The 18,692-nt window shown below is 41.8% G+C and overlaps 1 protein-coding gene across 1 annotated transcript; it reads right to left on the reverse strand.

Moving 5' to 3' along the window:
* Positions 1 to 10,209: 10,209 nt before the first annotated feature.
* Positions 10,210 to 10,677, reverse strand: LOC126728454 (uncharacterized). Its single transcript, XM_050434270.1, has one exon. The coding sequence runs from the start codon at positions 10,675 to 10,677 to the stop codon at positions 10,210 to 10,212; it is 468 nt and encodes a 155-aa protein (XP_050290227.1).
* Positions 10,678 to 18,692: the final 8,015 nt, after the last annotated feature.

The raw sequence follows: 18,692 nt of genomic DNA on the forward strand, positions 1-18,692 counted from the left end.
GTGGATTTTCTTTTCCTATTTTTCTTTGTTCATTTTTATTTTCATTTGATATCATATTCAAGTTTACATGCAGTACGATATGTGCCTTGTTTTGTTTAGTTTGGGTCTCCAATTGCATGATGTTAACTGATCAAGAAACGACCTTCAATAATTTCATCAGTGGGGGCTCTAAATTAGCATCTCTGGCAATGCATGATCGACAGAGTATTAGGAATATTCTCTGCTGAAAATGATATATACTGAAATGGAGCCAAATTGGCTTCGTAAAGGTGTGCTCAACCCTACAGAGATGGAGCATACCTTTCAATTCCCCTGATTTTGTAATAGGTTGCATGCTACACTTTTGAATACAACACTTTTAAACTTCAATTGGAATTAATATTCCAATTGTGTAAATTGTAATTATTTATTGAATAATGGACTTAAGAATTTAAATGAAACCCCTTTTTAAGACTGAACAAAACGGCCTCAACCTGAAGGCCCAACTTGAGCTAGATTGAGTTGCTTTTAAAGATACCATGGGTTGATAGATTTCTTAAATCGAGGAAGTAGGGTTGGGCTGAAAAATACCTCAAACCCAATCCAAACCGATCAATTCTCTCACTCCTAGTCAAGTTTTTCCTCTCTATAATCTCTATTAAAATGTTGTCAAATTGATTTATGAACCATAGGTGTGAAATACAAAGTTTAATTCATTATTTCCACTCTTCTATGTTCCACAAAGGGAAATGATTTGATAAATTTGAGACTTTAATTAATAAAATTAAAAATTTTGGACCTAATCTGGAACAAGATATAAATACAGTTTTTTAAATGTAATTCCCTCTATTCTTTTTTCTTTTCTTTTCTTTTTGAGAATCAATTTCCTCTATTCTTTATTTTGCATGATGAGGGGGAATTTTATATTCTATGCGCAATGGGCTCCAAAATACTAAAGATAATTAATTAGTCAAAACAAATAAAAGGATACACTCTTTGAATAATATTTTTTCTCTCAAAACTTACACCCCATTTATAACAAAAAAAGATCCTCTGAAATAAAATACAGAGAAATGATACTATTCCCTTTACAATAGATAGCCAAGATCACGAACTTTCCCTTTCCAATCATGTGAGCCTTCCCTAGTTGCTTTTACTTATTAGTCTAAACTCATGACAAAATATTTATTATGAATTTTTTTGTTTTGTTTTTTATTTAAGAAAATGATGGATCTCCTTGAATATTGAACTATCCTTCCACAAACTTCATTGATCCATCCAATCGATTTAGCACTCTTACATCCTAAATGAGCAGTAATTATCTTTTGTGCTTGTTCCAAAAGATACAACCTCATAAGCTAGAGTCTAGTAAGCTTCAAGTGGTCATCATTATTGAGAAAGTGATGTTAGCTGCTCAAATCTAACTAAACCTCCATTTAAAAGACCATGGAGAATTCTTTTTTCTTGCCTCCTAGAATCCCTTTTTCCCCTCATTTATACCATATTTTAAATGTTTCTCAACCTGATTTTTTTGGTTGATTTCCTTTGACTTATGTTGATTTGGTTAAATAGGTAAACGTTAAGGTAAAAGTTTAACATCTATTTAGTTGTTTCTGGTCTTTATAATTAAAGTTCGTTGGCCTAACCATCTACACTCGCCAATCGCCATTACCCTTCCAACCTTGGCACCCTGCACACATTGCTTGCCAGATAAGAAAGAATTTACATCTTTCCCTTTCCACTAACAAGATATTCCTTGTATCAAGACGTTGCTTCTACTTTATAAGTTATCCTTGATTATTGAGATTTCCTTGTTTCTTTACTTTCTTATACATGTTTGTGATCTTGTTTCTACTTTATAGTTTATATTATACTTTAATTGCCTCATTAGCTACATTGTGATTCTATCCGAATTATTGAGATATCTATACTTTTTTGACTTCTTTCTTGGCTGTATTGTGATGTTTAACACCGTTTCCAAAGTTATTTTGCGAAATAGCCATCACCCAAACTTATTTGGGGCGGTAGCCCTCATTTGGAACTCAACTTTTGTAAAATTGAGTTTCCGATACAGCTCAACTCCTTGAGAGTCAAGATTTAGGACACATTGACTGAGGTGGCAGAAATTGATGTGGCGATTTCCAAAAATAATTTCCCCAATTAGAATTGGACTTTCTAAATGATGAGTTCAAATGAAAAATAAGAATCCAGCTTTGTGAAAGTCGAATTACTAAAAAGAACTCAATTATATAAAAGTTGAGTTGTGTTTAAAATTTAGAGATTCGTGTCCAAAGCTAGTATAACTCAACAGAACCCCACATAACCTTCATTTCAATTTTCTACATACCATTTTTGAAGAGCTCTCTCACCCTTCCTCCTCCTCTTCCTTTGCAATTTGTATCAATCAAAACCTTTAAATCTTCTTACTCCATTGTTTCATTTGATATCAATTTACAAGTAAAAAACTGTGGTGGGCCTTTCTGAGATTGTGGGCTTGGCTATCATTTACCACACTACTGCCTAATGGTTCTAGGTAGGAGAGTCAGGACTGGTCCAATTACAACTCACCTCATACCGGCTTGTGTGCAAGCTAAAGTCCCTTTGTTGAAACTTTGGTCACATGCCCATAATAGATGAGATTGTTACACGAGTTATAGCAAAAAAAAAAAAACAATATGACAACAATAAAAGAAATATACTTGCTATTAGACAGAATAAGTAAAGGATTCTCAATTAAAATAAAGAAAGAGAACGGCACAACACCAAGAAATACATTACAAGTGAAATGGCAAAGGCAAAAGAGAAATAATACCGGTACTTAATCAATAAAAGCAAGGAAGGAATGGCTAGTATGCCGTGCTTAATTGTATTACGGGACTATGACCAAGGAGGGAACCACTCCCTCAATGTGAAAAGCCTCTCAGGAAGATTCTGCTGTAGAAATTACCCACTTTGAGAGAACGAGCCTAAATGGCTTATGCCTAGAAAATCCTTAATCCTTAACAGAGGACAGGATTTTAGAGGGAGAGAAGAGATTAGCCTATTGGTGCATGCCTACCATTTTATTCTTTCTCTGTTTTTTCTTCCCAACTTTCTTTCTTCTTCTTCTTCTTTTTCTTTTTTTTTTTTTTTTTTCCCGTTTTGTTACTCTACTTTTCCCACTCTTTTCTTTCTAGCTCTTACTCGTGTGTTATAGTGGTGATTGTTGTTGTTGTTAGGAATCTCTTGTTATGATTGTTGCTGTGTTGATGATCCCACTGTGCACAGCGGAGGCTCCTTATATACTGCCTACCATGACTAGTTTTTTACCATTTCACCCTTTAACCGCTTTTATTTGGGTGTAGATGTCCTTCCAGATCACCCTCTGGTTTGTCAGCTGCCCAGCCACCACCACTTACATTTGCTGGCTATGCTACTTTCCATTACCAGACAAAGAAAACTATTTTCTTTGCTTGTTCATCGTGGCATTCCTATCCGCAACAGTATGGGTATTCTCTCTTACTATCCCTCATGGCATGCACTTAGTGGTTCCAACTCATCCCTCCCTCTTTTAGGTGGTATGTCATCCCAACAAGACATTTCCCCTAAAAGATTTTGAGCGGGAACCCTAGAATAGGCTCCCCCCTTCTCCCCACCGCCAAACCATACCATCACTTACCTCTGACCCATGACCCACCACTCCTGAATTGGCTGGGTACAGGTTGGTGGTGCCTGGGCCTTGTGCGTGCTCCACTTCCGTGTATGTCCAAAACTTGTCTACTACTCATGCGTTTGTCATGGTCTAGAGGCTCATCTATGCATTCTGCTACTCATCCTTGACCTCTTTTGGCGTGAACTGTTTTCTGATCTTCCATTCTTTATGGCTTGCTTCCTTCAAGGGCTAGGCCTTGCTCGATTGTGGGCTTTTCTCTCTTTAGCCCACTCTCTGCTCCTTCCGTAAACTTGCTACCATTCCTGTCATGCTACTCTGTTATTCCTACTGTGGTGTTATTTGACCCATGCTTGATGGGCCTCTTTTGGGCCTACTACATGCTTTTCTTTTACTTGATTACAGTGACCCAGCATTGTCATTGGGTCTGCATTCATGCTACTTGGGTTTCCTTGACTCATTCCATTACTTACGGGCTTCCTTGGCCCATTTCTTCCTCCTTGGGCATCCTCGGCCCACTTTCTTTCCTTGGGCATCCTTGGTCCATTCCGACTCTGCATTCCCATAGGCTTTTGCTAATTCTTTTAGGCTTCCTTGGCCTAATTACCATATCCTTTACCTTTGGGGTTCATGCGCTTTCCATCAACCCCTTACTCACTTACTTCATCACTTTGGGCCTGCTTCGGTCCATTCTTACTATCATACTGCCCATGGGTTTACTACTTCTTTCTCTATTATTCCTGCTATGTTATTCCTGTTATGCTACTTTGTTATTCCTACTGTGGTGTTATTTGACCTGCTCTTGCTGGGCCTCTTTTGAGCCTGCTACATGCTTTTCTTTCACTTAATTACAATGACCCAGCATTGTCATTAGGTCTGCATTCATGCTACTTGGGTTTCATTGACCCATTCCATTGCTTACGAGCTTCCTTGGCCTATTTCTTCCTCCTTGGACATCCTCGGCCCACTTTCTTTCCTTGGGCATCCTTGGCCCATTCCAACTCTGCATTCCTATGGGCTTTTGCTAACTCTTTTAGGTTTCCCTGACCCAATTACTATATCCTTTACCTTTGGGGTTAATGGACATTCAATCAACCCCTTACTCACTTACTTCATCACTTTCGGCCTGCCTCGGCCCATTCTTGCTTTCATATTGCCCATGGGTTTACTTCTTCTTTCTCTGTGCTCCTTTAGGCCCGCTTGCTTCCTTCGAGACCCATATTTCATTTTATGGGCCTTTTATCTATCATTTCTGTCATTCGGGTTTAATGGTTTTTCTTTCAATTTACTAACTCTTTTCTGCCCATATTGTTGGGCTTCTTCCTGCTATTGGGCTCTTCCAAAATGAGCATCAACATTTAGCCCCTTGAGCATATGAATTGCTCATGTGGTTCATATGCGAACAAAAGACTTTTTTATCCTTTCTGTCTTTCCTTCTTCTTCTCCTTCGTGAGCTTTTTCGAATAGTGGGCCCCACCTCTTTTTTTTTTTTTTTTCTTCTTGCCATGAACAGTGTTGTCTCTTCAAATTTCCCAATTTAGCAGTTATTCTGAAACACAGCTTTCAGTTCATTAATTCCATACCTTATCCGATGGCTGACCCATCACATTCTTTTGTGTCAGCATTAATGACATTAGTACTTAAAAGAGATCCTCTTCATATTCCTGACACAAACATTTTCTCCCTTTCCCTTTCTTCACCGTACCTTCTCCCTCAAACACTCTCATACATTTACTCCAATCAATCCTTTCATTATGACGCCGACGAAAGGTCAAGGTTCTTCCCGCCATAAGGGGAAAGAAGTCGCCTCCGATGATCCTACCACGCGGGATGTAGGCGAAGAGGCCCTTCATTCCGAATCAAAGCGTTCTAACGAGGAAGAAGCACAGTGCAATCCTGATAGTGAGTGCGCTCCTTTTATCGACCCATGGTACGACACTCATGCCCATTTTTCGAAAGTCCCAAGTGAGTATACGCCACACGCCGCCTGGCCGTGTGTGGCTTGCCCTTTGCCATCGCAACACAAATATATATTGGGCTCTGTTGGCTTCTTCAATTCTAGATCTTGTTATCCGCCAAGGTACTTCGCTCCCCGTGCCCATTTTCTTCGAATTTGGGTCGGGTACCGCTTTGGGTTGGAAGGAATGGGTGGACAACGAGTTGTCTAACAAGGGTTTCATAGCGGCGTTACAGTAGGCCGGTGTGTTGAGGGCCATTGTTTCATCGCATTGCTTGTCCAACTTAAGGACTTGTTTAATCTCCGTCATTTGGTCTGCCAGTGGTGCACCACTACTCACACATTTTTTCTATCCTACGGTGAGATCACCGTGACCTTGGAAGACGTGGTAAACTAATTGCTTTTACCTATTCTTGGTGATGTTGACCCTGGTGCCTTAAAGTTTTCTACAGAAGAAGAGGTCGTGGAGGCTGAGTTAAGGAAGGGGATGAGTGGCAACGCGAAGTTGTCACATTGGGTTGGGTCTTTCTCTAAGGCCTCCATCGCTTCCCGCTATGTGGCCTTTGTCACGTTTTGGCTCTGTAAGTTCATATTTGGCTCTCACCCTCAGTATGTTGTGAAGCCTCTGTATTTTCAATTAGCCATTAAGATATCTACTGGGGTGAGTTTGTTATTGGCACCCATGTTTTTGGGACACCTATATGTTCAGTTAGATATCCTATAGAGTGATAAGGATCAAGTGGGTTCTTACCATATAGTCACTTCCTTTGTTCATAGTACCATTTCACAGCATCTGTTGTATGAGCATTGTGCCAAGCACTTGGCAAAGTGTAGACCTGTCCACTTTGCCAAGGAGAGATACCAGTCATGTCCGAGAGTTATCACTGATTTTTGTGGTCGGTTTGAGTCTAATTCTCCATTGGCTTTTCGTTGGGTTGGTTTGAAGCCAATTGGGCATCCTATCGTTGAGTTCTTTGATAAAGGGGTTAGGTTTTCTTAGAAACCATATAGGAACTTGGGCACAGGTTATACATGTGCTAATTCTGCCATAGGTCCTTTTGTTGATACCGCTGGGACCACTACCCCGTTGATTGGCTTTGATGAAAAGGGTATCACTTACTTGGCGGCCACTAATGCTAGGTGCTTACCCTATTTGGCTAATGAGGGTATTAGATTTGTGCATTATTCCGCTGATAAGGTGAGGAGGCAGTTTGGGCTAGATCAGGATATTGCTGATGACTTTTCTACCATTATAGAGTCTCCTACTTCTGTTCGGCCATTCTTATGGCACACTACCTTTGAGTTTTGGAGTAGGCGTTTCACTGCAGTCATTATTCCAGGCTCACAAAGGGAGGGTATTTGTACTGCTGCCATGCATAGGTACTGGAAGGCCGTGATGACCTCATTTAAGTAGGAGTTGTTGGGCAGCCGTAGGTTTTCTCTCATCCCTTTTGATGGTCTTAGTGCAGTCATTTCCACCAACCTTTAGTTGCTCCTTCCCACCAAGTCTGTGGTGGCATATGCTAGGAAGTAGAGTCGGTCTACTATATTTGAGTGGGTTGAGAAGGAGAGAGGGTGGTTCTGGTATGCTAGTGACTATCCCACGGGCTGGGAGAAGAAAGTGAAGGTTACAAACATCTCTGTGACTGTGAAGAAAAGTCATGCACTTCAGTCCGCCAAGCCTAAGTCTGCCAAGAAGGGGATGACTCCTCTAAGACCTGTACAGACATTGTGCCTTTTGAGGGTGACCTTCCTCCCGTAAGTAACATAGTTTTAGAGAGCTCTCATCCTTCTTCTGCTCATACCCGTTCTAGCAGACGCCTTACTGTAGGCAAGTCTAGGCCTACTGCTCTGCGGCCATCTGCTGATGCTCCTTCTTCTAGCAAGACCTGAGGCAGCAAAAGGAAAACATCTCCTCTTCCTACATCCACCACTACTGAGAGGAAAGTATGTTATCTCTAATTTTACTTCATCTTCATTATTTTTGTATAGGGCTTTTCTACGGCTAACCCCATATACTTGTTGACTTATTCCCTTCTTCTTGTCTTCTCTTTTCTTTTACAATCTAAGCACAAGAAGGACACATCTATCACCCACCCTATATTGCTTAATGAGCCCGAGTTTGAGGTATGTCTCCCTCTTTTCCTCTCTTCCTTTCTTGCATGTGTTCCCATTGCCATGCGTCATTGATTGCCCCATTTCTCTCTCTCCTCTTCTTTTCGCATCATCAATTATTATGCATTTTTCTCCCTTTTATTTATTTATTTTTTTGCTTCACATTCTTCAGACTGAGCTCGAGCCTATCTCCATATATCACCCCACGGCTGAGGAGGTTTCTGCCGCCGTGGGCACACCTATGGAGGGTTTCTTTGATGGGGCTGATATGGTGGCTGAGGCTATGGCTCTGGCTCCTACTGCTCCTGCTACCATACAGGGAGTTCCTGTCAAGACACCTATCCCTTCCACTAAGCCAAGACTTGTAAAGGGAGGTGCCCAGACCGAGGGGATCAGTGAGCTGCTTCCATTCCCGCCGAGACTCCTTCTCCCCAGAAGAGAGCTACTCCTCTGGTTGCTTCCTAGACTGAGATTGCCACTTCTACCACACCTCTTGTTATCTCTATCAGCAATCCTTTTGCGGCTTTATCTCAGGCCGTGAATGACGACTCCTCTTTGATGGTTACCCCTTCTTCCATCCCTAGCTCTACCGCACGTGAGCCTGATGCAAACTTGTCCTCTGAGGGATCTGAGGAGATTCTTAAGGATTCCGATGACGAATCCACCGTGAAGAAGAGGATCTCTGATTCTGATAAAGAGGAAGGTGATGAGCATGAGGTCGAGGCCATAGGTACGTATTCTTTCATATTTGTTAACTTTTCTCTTCACCCTTTATCATTGCCTTCTTCTTTCTTCTCCCTTTTATATGTATCTGTATAACCTCCTAATGCAATCTCCATTCATTTTGTATGTCTATGCTTCTGATCGCAGAGACTTTTGAGGAGCCAGAAGTTGCAGCAGACACAGCAATGCCTACAGCCACTTCTCTTGCCGCACCTGCAGCACTTGTTTTTGCCATACCTTCAGCACCAGTTTTTGCCGTTCCTACAGTACCAATTTCTGCCATTCTTACAGCACCAGTTCCTGCCGTTCCTACAATACCAATTTCTACCATCCCCATAGCCCCCATCCTCACAGGTCCTAGTATGTCTTCTTCCTTTCATCCTCCTCCTTGTTTCTTCATTATGAATTCACCCTTCTCACTTTATGGTTTCTTACACCGCGTTTCGTGTTGCCCATTAGGTCTGATTCTCACTGCCCTTTCTCAGTTTGAGGTGGGCAGCAATTCTGCCACAGTTCCAGTCCCTATGAGCGAGGTCACGGCCTTCTTCACTCGTTTCGATCAGCCCGAGGTTAATGACCTCGATCCCATGGACTTTTGGGGTTCTGGGCCTCCCTATGTTGACTTCCATGCTTTTAGAATCCCTGGGGATTATGTTTCTCACTTGGAGGCAATTTACAGTAACCATGGGGACTTCATGCAAGGATTCCTTCTTGGCCATTCCACTAGAGAGCACTTTTTTAAGTTGTTGGGGAGTGTGATGAACGACATTGAGCACAACTTCATTGATACCATTTCCACCGAGAGGATCTTGCAATAGAGGGCTACAGTGCAGGAGCTTGTTAGTATAGGCTTTGCTATAGAGTTCATCTTGAACCATCTTCATGAGATTGCCCAAGCCTTCTTCATGAAGAAGATTTAGCTTGCTATTAATGCCATTAACACACGCATTAAGGCTTTGAGGAAGGAGGTGGCGGACTTGGAGGGACATTGTGAGCGCCTTGTTTCTAGTGTTGGTGGTCCAGTCGCTTAGGAGATCAGAATCTTATTTCCGAACTTCGTTGATTATGTAGTTTCCCTTTTGTTCCCTTTCCCTTATTCCCTTATCTAGCACACTTTATGTTTTCTACAATACTTATTTGGCAAGTCTTACATGACTGCTATAGTTTGGGTTTGTAAGCTATGATACTACACTTGCTACTACTTTTGCTATTACTATGACTATGATGCCATATGCTTTCTAATACTTCATAGCTTTTCATTACATTTTTATAAAAGCATGTTACAATATTGCCTGTCACATAGTCACTTGAAGGAAAGGAAACATAGAACTCATTAAACAAAAGGGATAACTACATGACTTTCTTTTAAGCATAATAATTTTTTAGCCACTTGCCATTGATGGGATCCATCAGATCTTTTCCATCCATTTAAACTAAATGATAATACCCACTTGCATGTGCTTCTCTTATCACAAGGGGTCCCTCCCATTTTGGTGAAAACTTAAATGGTCCTACCATATCTCGCCTAACATGGTCTGTTGCCTTTAGCACAAGTTGTCCATCTGCAAACACTCTTTCTTTAGTCATCCTGCTATAGGCTTCGGCCATCTTTTGTCTGTATCAGCAACTGCGTTCTTGCGCCTCTTCCCTTTTTTCGTCAAGCTCTTCTAAGTCTTCACACCTTCCTGCCATAAAGACTCCCTTCTCTTTTCCTTCTTCCACATCTGCATGACTCTTAAAGAAGGAGTCATCACTTCTACTGGGCTCATTATCTCTATTTCGTAGACTAAGAAAAAGGTGAAAACCCTGTAGCTGACTTTGGCGATTTTCTGTAAGCCCAAAGAGCGTTTGATAGATACGTCGCCCATCCTCCCATATATTCTTGGCTCATTTTGCTGATGATCTTTATGAGGGTCTTGTTTGTTGCCTCTGCATGCCTATTCCCTTGAGAGTAATAGGGTGATGACCGATAGTGCTTAACTTGGTAGAACTCTAGCATCTTCCTTACATCGTTGTTGACAAAGGGTGTGTCATTGTCACTGATGATCCTATGGGATACCCCAAACCTGACAATTATGTTCTCTTTGATGAATTTTGCTACTGCTCCTTTCGTGGCTTTATAGAGTGGTACTGCTTCTGCCCATTTGGTGAAATACTCTATAGCCACTAGGATCCATATGTCTCCGCATGATGGTGGATTGACTAGTCCCACCAAATCAAGCTCCCAAGTGTGGAAGGGCCAAGGGATGACCATGCTGTGTAAGTTCTGTAGATGAGTAGGAATCAAGTTGGCTTGTACTTGGCAACTGTGGCATTTTTTCACAAATTTTGTTTTGTCTCTCTTTATAGTGGACCAGTAGTAACCCATTCGTAGAAGGAATCTGTACAAATTTTTCTTCCCCTAGTGCTCCCCACACTCTCTTGTGTGTACTTCTTTTATCATCTCACTTGCTTCCTTGAGACCCAAACATTGTAATGGGTCCCTATCATACCCTTTCTTGAAAAGGACTCTGTCATGCAAAAAGTAACATATTGTCAATCTCTTAAGCTTATATCTTTCACTGTGCCTTTGTGGCAAGATACCTTCTGTTAGGTGCTACACGAATGGACTCCTCTAGTCTTCGCTGATGAATACAATGTAACTTTCCTCTCTATCTGTTGTAAGCTGGTAGGTCTCGCATTGGATTTGGACTTGATCTACTTCCTTGCCCATGCTTGGCCAATAGAAACCTGCCCTTTGAAGTCTACAGTAAAGATTGACCTCCCCGCAAAATCCGCAGGTCTTATCATGCACTTCCTTCAACTTTCTTTGAGCTTCCTCCTGCCCCACGCATCTTGGCAGGACCCCACCTGGCATCCTACAATACAATTCTCCTCTTACTAAGGCGTAGTCTTTTAGCGCCTTCAATTTTGCCATGTCTTCTTCTCTCGTCAAAACTTCCTTTATAGGAATCCTCCAACTTCTTCACATTGTTCCTCTTGGAACCTTTCCTTCAGCATCTCAACAATAGACTCATTCCTTTTACTGACTTCTATCCTGGTGTTGTCTCCTTCAAAAACTATTTGCAAGCCTAACGTGGCCAGCGCATCCACATATCGATTCTCGTTCCTTGGAGCATGCTCTATCTCAAACGTTGAAAATTTTTCCTCCATCTTTTAGGCCATCGTTTTGTATGGGGCTAGGCTTGGTTCCTTCAAGGAGAAGCTCCCTTTGGTCTAGCAGACCACTAGGTTTAAATCACCTGTCACTTATAGATGCTTGACCCCCATTTCAAGAGCCATAGCTAGCCCGGTGAGATAAGCCTCACATTCTGCAGTATTATTCGAGCAAGGGAATTCCAATTTGAATGAGAGCGCCATAGCCTCATCCTCTTTATGATATAGGACTATTCCCACACCTCCTGAGTGGGCGGTCGAGGATCCATCAAACTTCATTACCCACTACTCTCTGATTTCTTCTGCCATGGCCACCTCCCCTAGGACCTTATTGTCCAGCGGGAATTCTTCTTCTCCTGGAAATTATGCCAACAAGTCTGCTATAGTCTGGCTCTTCACTGCTTTGGGCATTCCCGCTTTCAAATCATATTATGACAACTGAAGTAACCACTGGGATATCTTTCTCGAAAGAATTGGCTGCCGCAACAAAGCCTTGATTGCATGAGACTTAGTCATCAGCCATACCTCGTAGGCTAGGAAATAATGGTGTAGCCTTTGTGAAGCATATACTATGGCCAAGTATGCTCTTTCCGCTCTTGGGTAGCGAGTTTCTGCATCTTTCAAGGCACAGCTGATGTAGTAAACCGATTGCTCAACACCACCTCCATCCTCTTGGGCAATTAATGCGCCTATGGCATACGAGTTGGTGGCTAAGTAGAGCATCAATGACTTCTTGCAGGTTGGGGCTTGCACCGTCGGAAGGTTCATCATAATCTGTTGTAACCTCCTAAAGGTTGTTTGCTGTATTTCTCTCCACTCAAAGCTTTGCCCCTTCTTGAGTAATTTGGCGAAGGCCGAAGTAATTGATGCTAAACCAGAAATGAATCTCCAAATGTATGAGACTTTCCCTAAGAAACTCTTCAATTCTTTCACCGTGGCAGGTGGCTTCATGGTCGCTATGGCTATGGCCTTGGCCGAGTCTACATCTACCTTTTGCTGTGAACAAAGAAACCTAGAAATTTCCCAGAAGATACCTCAAATGCACACTTGAGGGGATTCATCCTCAATTTGAAAGCCCTACATCTTTCAAATACTCTTCTTAATATTTGGACATGCTCTTCTCGCCTTTTTGACTTCACAACTATATCGTCTACATAGTCCTCCAATTCACGGTGTATCATGTCATGGAATATGGCCGTCATGGTATGTTGGTAAGTTGCACCTATATTTTTCAACCCAAAAGGCATTATAGTATAGTAGAAATTGTCTATGGGTGTTCTGAAGGCAGTTTTCTTTGCATCCTTTGGCACCATTCTGATCTGATTGTACCCGCTGAATCCATCCATGAATGAAAACATGGTGTTCCCTGCTGCAAAATCTATCAGCAAGTCCATGTTTGGTAGCGGGAAATCATCCTTCGAGCAAACTCTGTTGAGATTTCTGAAGTCTACACAACACCTTATCTACCTATTTTTCTCCTTTACTAGTACGATGTTCGATAACCAACGTGGATGCTAAATAGGTTTGATGAAACCTGCAACTAGCAACTTTTGCACTTCCTTTACCATTTGCTCCTCCATTTCGGTGTGGAATATCCTGGCAGGCTAGGCCACTGGCTTGGCCTCGAGGTCCACGTTTAATGTGTGCACCACTAACCCGGGATCTAATCCAGGCATTTCGCTATAATCCCACGCAAAAACATCTTTAAATTCTTTCAGCAACAATATCAATTCTGATTTCTCTTCCTCTGATAGTCTTGAACTAATTGAGATGAGTTTTTGTTCCTGTGGGTTAGACCCTAGGTCAATTTCCTCCAACTTCTCTTCTGCCATAACCTGTACATCCTTCTCTGCTGCAATTTCCTCCTCTTTCTCTTCATTACTTTCTTCCTTCGAACCTTCTTGAGCCATGCTGCACACCAAACTTTTGTGCTACCACTCTTGTCTGGGGCCCACTTGCATATCACATGTGGGCCCCACGCACCTTCATAATTTGTAGACAATCCTACCATTAAAGCCACGAACCCTGACACATTGCGGTGTGTCATTTGACTCCAAAGTGGGCGCTTCTTTCCTCCTCCTCTTCTACGATAGCAGCTTCCTCAAATCGAGCTCTGGGTCATTTTGGATATCCTCCTATCTAGGCACGAAGGTACCTCGTGGTTTTGATATTGAACTTTCCCCGGATGGTGCCCATTGGTCATAGAACATAGTCTCTACTAAATGAGCCTTTGCTTGCTCAAATGGTGATGGATTTGTCACTATGTGTATCATTCTACCATTCAACTTTCCTTATTGATGATAAGTGGATGGGACTAATCGGTGCTTATGCAACCATGGTCTTCCCAAAAGCACATGGTAGAGACTTCCGTTCTCACCACATGGAAGCGAGCTAGAGAGGCTATTGGACCCACCTTCAACCATAGTTGAATGTGGCCTGTGGTGTATTCGCTTCTTCTCCCAAACCCTGTCACTTCCATTGGGCATCCCTGAATCTTCCTTTCTGAAATTCCTACTACTTGTAAAGTGCTTAGTGGGATAAGGTTTACAGAAACGCCCATATCCAACAAGGCTCTCTTGATAGGGAATTGATTTATAGATTCTGCCAAGTAAAGGAGCCTCTTGTGATCTGAGTACCCCACTTCCATATCCTCATCACTAAAAGTGATCTCACTTGACTCTTGCAAAAGGACTATGTCATCCACAACTTCCGCTGTCAAACATTCTATTCCTGCCTCGGAGGCAATGCTCACCGGGGCCTCGATAGCTATCCTTCGCTCCTTTACCGTGAGTCCTAACTAACCAAACAAATTCTTAAACTTGGAGCTTTTCTGTAGAGTGGTGATTGCTATGGCAGGCAGGGCTGGACTTTCTTCTTCGTCCTCCCCTAGATCAGTACAAATCACAACTGCTGCTACGCCTTTCCCTTTATGGTTTGGGAGTGGGTTTCTTTGAACTTCAGGTTGGGACAGCTCTAGAGTCCCTTCCTTGATTCTGTGGTGCACTAGTCTGCGGAGTGCGCAACATTCCACAGTAAGATGTTGCACATAGTTGTGCAAGTGGCAAAAGCGTGGGTCCCTCCGCTCTTCTTTTGTGGGCTCTCTTGAAACTTAATTAGGCTTAAAGACTCTGTCTGCTATCCACTTGTTTAGGAGCACATCTAGCTCCTTTGGGGTACATGGTAGTGGCGGAAGGGTATCGTATTCCCTTCCGTCAGCTTTCCTCTTTCTTTTGCTAGTGGATACTGCCATAGCTTGTGGGGCGTTCCTTTTGTCGGAACTTGGCCTCATTGACTAAGTAGTCTTCCTGGCTTTCTACAACAACTGTGCAAACTGGGAGATTTCCAAATTTTCCAAGACAGCTCTTTACTCCTTGATCATGTTTGTCATACACATTTCCACTAATATCTTTTCTTCACAATGATCATAGTAATCAAGTGCTATGTCCCTGAACCTTTTAATGTATTCCATAAAATCTTCGCCACTTCTTTGCTTAGTTGCTTGCAAGGTTGCGAGCATTACTGTTTCTTTTCCATGGAAGTATTTAGTGCAAAATACATCCACTATGTCATCCCATGTTGGGATTGATCCCGGTTTGAGACCGATGTACAAAGTGTACGCACGGTCACATAGTGATTTAGAAAATTCTCAAAGACATATGTCCTCATCTGCCGCATAGGGGCCAAGAGTATCAATAAACTTGCTTATGTGCTCGACAGCACTTCCCTTCCTGCCATCGTACTTCGCAAAGACTCGTGGTTCATACTACTTGGGGTATGGCTTGCTGAGTATTCTTAATGGATAAGGAGGTCTTCGTGCATAGAATCTCTCTTTGGGCGTTCTGGCCCTCTCCTATTCCAAGAGAGCTACTACTTTAGCCATTGTGATGAAACATTACTCCGCATTTTGTGGAGCACCTCTAACTGGTGTCTTCTCCTTGTCTGTCGCATGCTCTAGATCATGCTAGCTCCCTTTCTCCTTCGTCTTATCCATTTTCAGCTGATGAACTTCTTCCATCATCTGCTGCTGTGAGTGTTGCAGCGATTGCAACACCTTGATGAAAACGTTAGCATTGTCAGTGGGGATTCTTGGCTGTGGTTAGGGTTTAGCCCCCACTCTGTTGATACCTTCTACCTAATTAGGTTGCTATTGGTTAGGTGTTGTTGGCCTCAACTCTACCTGCGAAGGCACGACACTCATGTTTCATGTTGTTCTGGATTTTGGGGGCATGGCTTACGAGGGCTTCTGTCTTTTATCCTTGTTTGTTTCCTAACTCCCTAGTGGAGTCGCCAATTTAAATATGGTGGGCCTTTCTGAGATTGTGGGCTGGGCTGCCTCTTGCCACACTACGGCCCAAAGGTTCTAGATGGAAGAGTCAGCATTGGTCCAATTGTAACTCACCTCAGATCGGCTTGTGCGCAAGCTAAAGCCCCTTTGTTGAAACTTTGGTCACATGCCCATGGCAGATGAAACTGTTACACGAGTTATGGCAGGCAAATACAACATGACAACAATAAAAGAAATATACTTGCTGTTAGATAGAATAAGTAAAGGATTCTCAATTAAAATAAAGAAAACAGCACAACACCAAAAAATACATTACAAGTGAAATGGCAAAGGCAAATAATACTGGTACTTAATCAATAAAAGTAAGGAAGGAATGGCTAGTATGCCATGCACAATTGCATTACAAAACTATGACCAAGGAGGGAACCACTCCCTCAATGTGAATAACCTCTCAGGAAAATCCTACTGTAAAAATTCTACTTTGAGAGAACGGGCCTGGCTTAGGCCCAGAAAATCCTTAATCCTTAATAGAGGATAGGCTTTTAAAGGGAGAGAAAGGGTTAGTCTATTAGTGTCTACCTGCCATTCTATTTTCTCTCTATTTTTTCTTCCCAACTTTCTCTTCTTATTATTATTTTTTTTTTTTGGTTACTCTGCTTTTCCCATTCTTTTCTTTCTAGCTCTTACTCATGTGTTATAGTGGTGATTGTTGTTGTTGTTGTGAATCTCTCGTTATGATTGTTGCTGTGTTGATGATCCCACTATGCACGGCGGAGGCTCCTTATATATTGCCTGTCATGACTGGTTTTTTACTATTTCACCCTTTAACCACTTTTGTCTCGGTGTGGATGTCCTTCTAGATCACCCACTGGTTTTTCAGCAGCCTAACCACCACCACTTACCTGTGCTGACCGTGCCACTCCCCATTACTAGACAAAGAAAACTATTTTGTTTGTTTGTTTGTTCACCGTGGCATTCCTATCTGCAACAGTGTGGGTATTCTCTTTTACTATCCCTCATGGCATGCACCTAATGGTTCCAACTCATCCTTCCCTCTTTTGGGTGGTATGTCATCCTAGCAGGACATCTCTCCCAAAAAAGTTTGAGTAGGAACCCCAGAATAGGCTCCCCTCTTCTCCCCACCACCAGACCATACCCTTACTTACCTCTGACCCATGACCCACTACTCCTATATTGGCTGGGTACAGGTTGGTGGTACCTGGGCCTTGCATGTGCTCCACTTCCATGTATGTCCAAAGTTTGTCTGCTGCTCATGCATTTACCATGGTCTGGAGGCTTATCTGTGCATTCTACTGCTCATTCTTAACCTCTTGTGACGTGAACTGTTTTCTGATCTTCCATTCTTTATGGCTTACTTCCTTCAAAGGCTAGGCCTTGCTTGATTGTGGGCTTCTCTCTCTTTAGCCCATTCTTTGTTCCTTCCGTAAACTTGTTACCATTCCTGCCATGCTACTATATTATTCTTGTTGTGGTGTTATTTGACTCGTGCTTACTAGGCCTCTTTTGGGCCTGCTACATGCTTTTCTTTCATTTGATTACAGTGACCCAGCATTGTCATTGGATCCGCATTCATGCTATTTGGGTTTCCTTGACCCATTCCATTGCTTACGAGCTTCCTTGGCCCATTTCTTACTCCTTGGGCATCTTCGGCCCACTTTCTTTCCTTGGGCATCCTTGACCCATCTCAACTCTGCATTTCCATGGTTTTTTACTAACTCTTTTGGGCTTCCCTTGCCCAATTACCATATACTTTACATTTGGAGTTCATGGGCTTTCCATCAACCCCTTACTCAATTACTTCATCACTTTGGGCCTGCCTTGGCCCATTCTTGCTTTCATACTACCCATAAGTTTACTACTTCTTTCTATAGGCTCCTTTAGGCCCGTTTGCTTCCTTCGAGACCCATTTATCATTTTTTGGGCCTTTGATCCATCATTCCTGCCATTCGGACTTAGATTTTTAGACCATAAATTTTCTTAGATCTAGTTGATATAAATTTTCTTTTCTTAGTTGTTGAATTTTTAGTGTTTAGATGATATTGAATAACTGTATTAGGTTGTAGTCTTGTATATGAATATGAGTTTTCAATGGGTTTGTTACATTTTCTAGAACAAATGAAAAGCACAAACAATTATAAGCAGTTTTATGCCGCATTATATCCCCGATCAAAACTCCAACCTTTTACACCTATGAAGGTTAGTCCATCCATTAATTTATAAACTAATTTGTATGATATGACAACATTACGGATTAAACTATGATAAATTTTGTATTATAAAATGTGCAGGACGCTTATTGTATTACTCGATAATTAGGAATGGAGGCTTTTAACCCCTGAATGTATCAGTTAAAGAAACTATGAGGTGTTAGTCAAATTACAAGGCTCTCAAGTCTCACCGCCCTGGATCTGAACCTTGGATGCTCAATATATTACTCTAAATGTTTTAAGTGGGTAGTTAAAATTTACTCTATTTGTTCACTTCAAAAATTAAATATATATAATGCGACATAAGCTAGTGGCATCAACAATGTCTCAGCAAAATATTAGTGGGTTTACATGAAACGATTAAATTGAAAAAAAGTAAAAATTAGAAGACAAAATTCTAACAATTAAAAAAATAGGGACCAAATATACATATTTATAATCAACTAATTCGATATAGCACATGAGATATTTGAAAGGTTTTCTTTAAAGTGCTATCAAATAACTTGATTTCGTAGACCTGCTTCCTGACACTGCTGCTAGAAAGGGTATTGAAGTGAGCGAGTATAAGGAAACAAGCTAGTTGAAAAAAACAAGCCAACG

Source organism: Quercus robur, chromosome 5 (assembly GCF_932294415.1).
Source record: "Quercus robur chromosome 5, dhQueRobu3.1, whole genome shotgun sequence".
Lineage (NCBI taxonomy): Eukaryota > Viridiplantae > Streptophyta > Magnoliopsida > Fagales > Fagaceae > Quercus > Quercus robur.

What these genes read in the sequence shown, in the direction of transcription:
- LOC126728454 (XM_050434270.1), bottom strand. Translation starts at nt 10,677, where the DNA reads ATGGTCATCCCTTGGCCCTTCCACACTTGGGAGCTTGATTTGGTGGGA.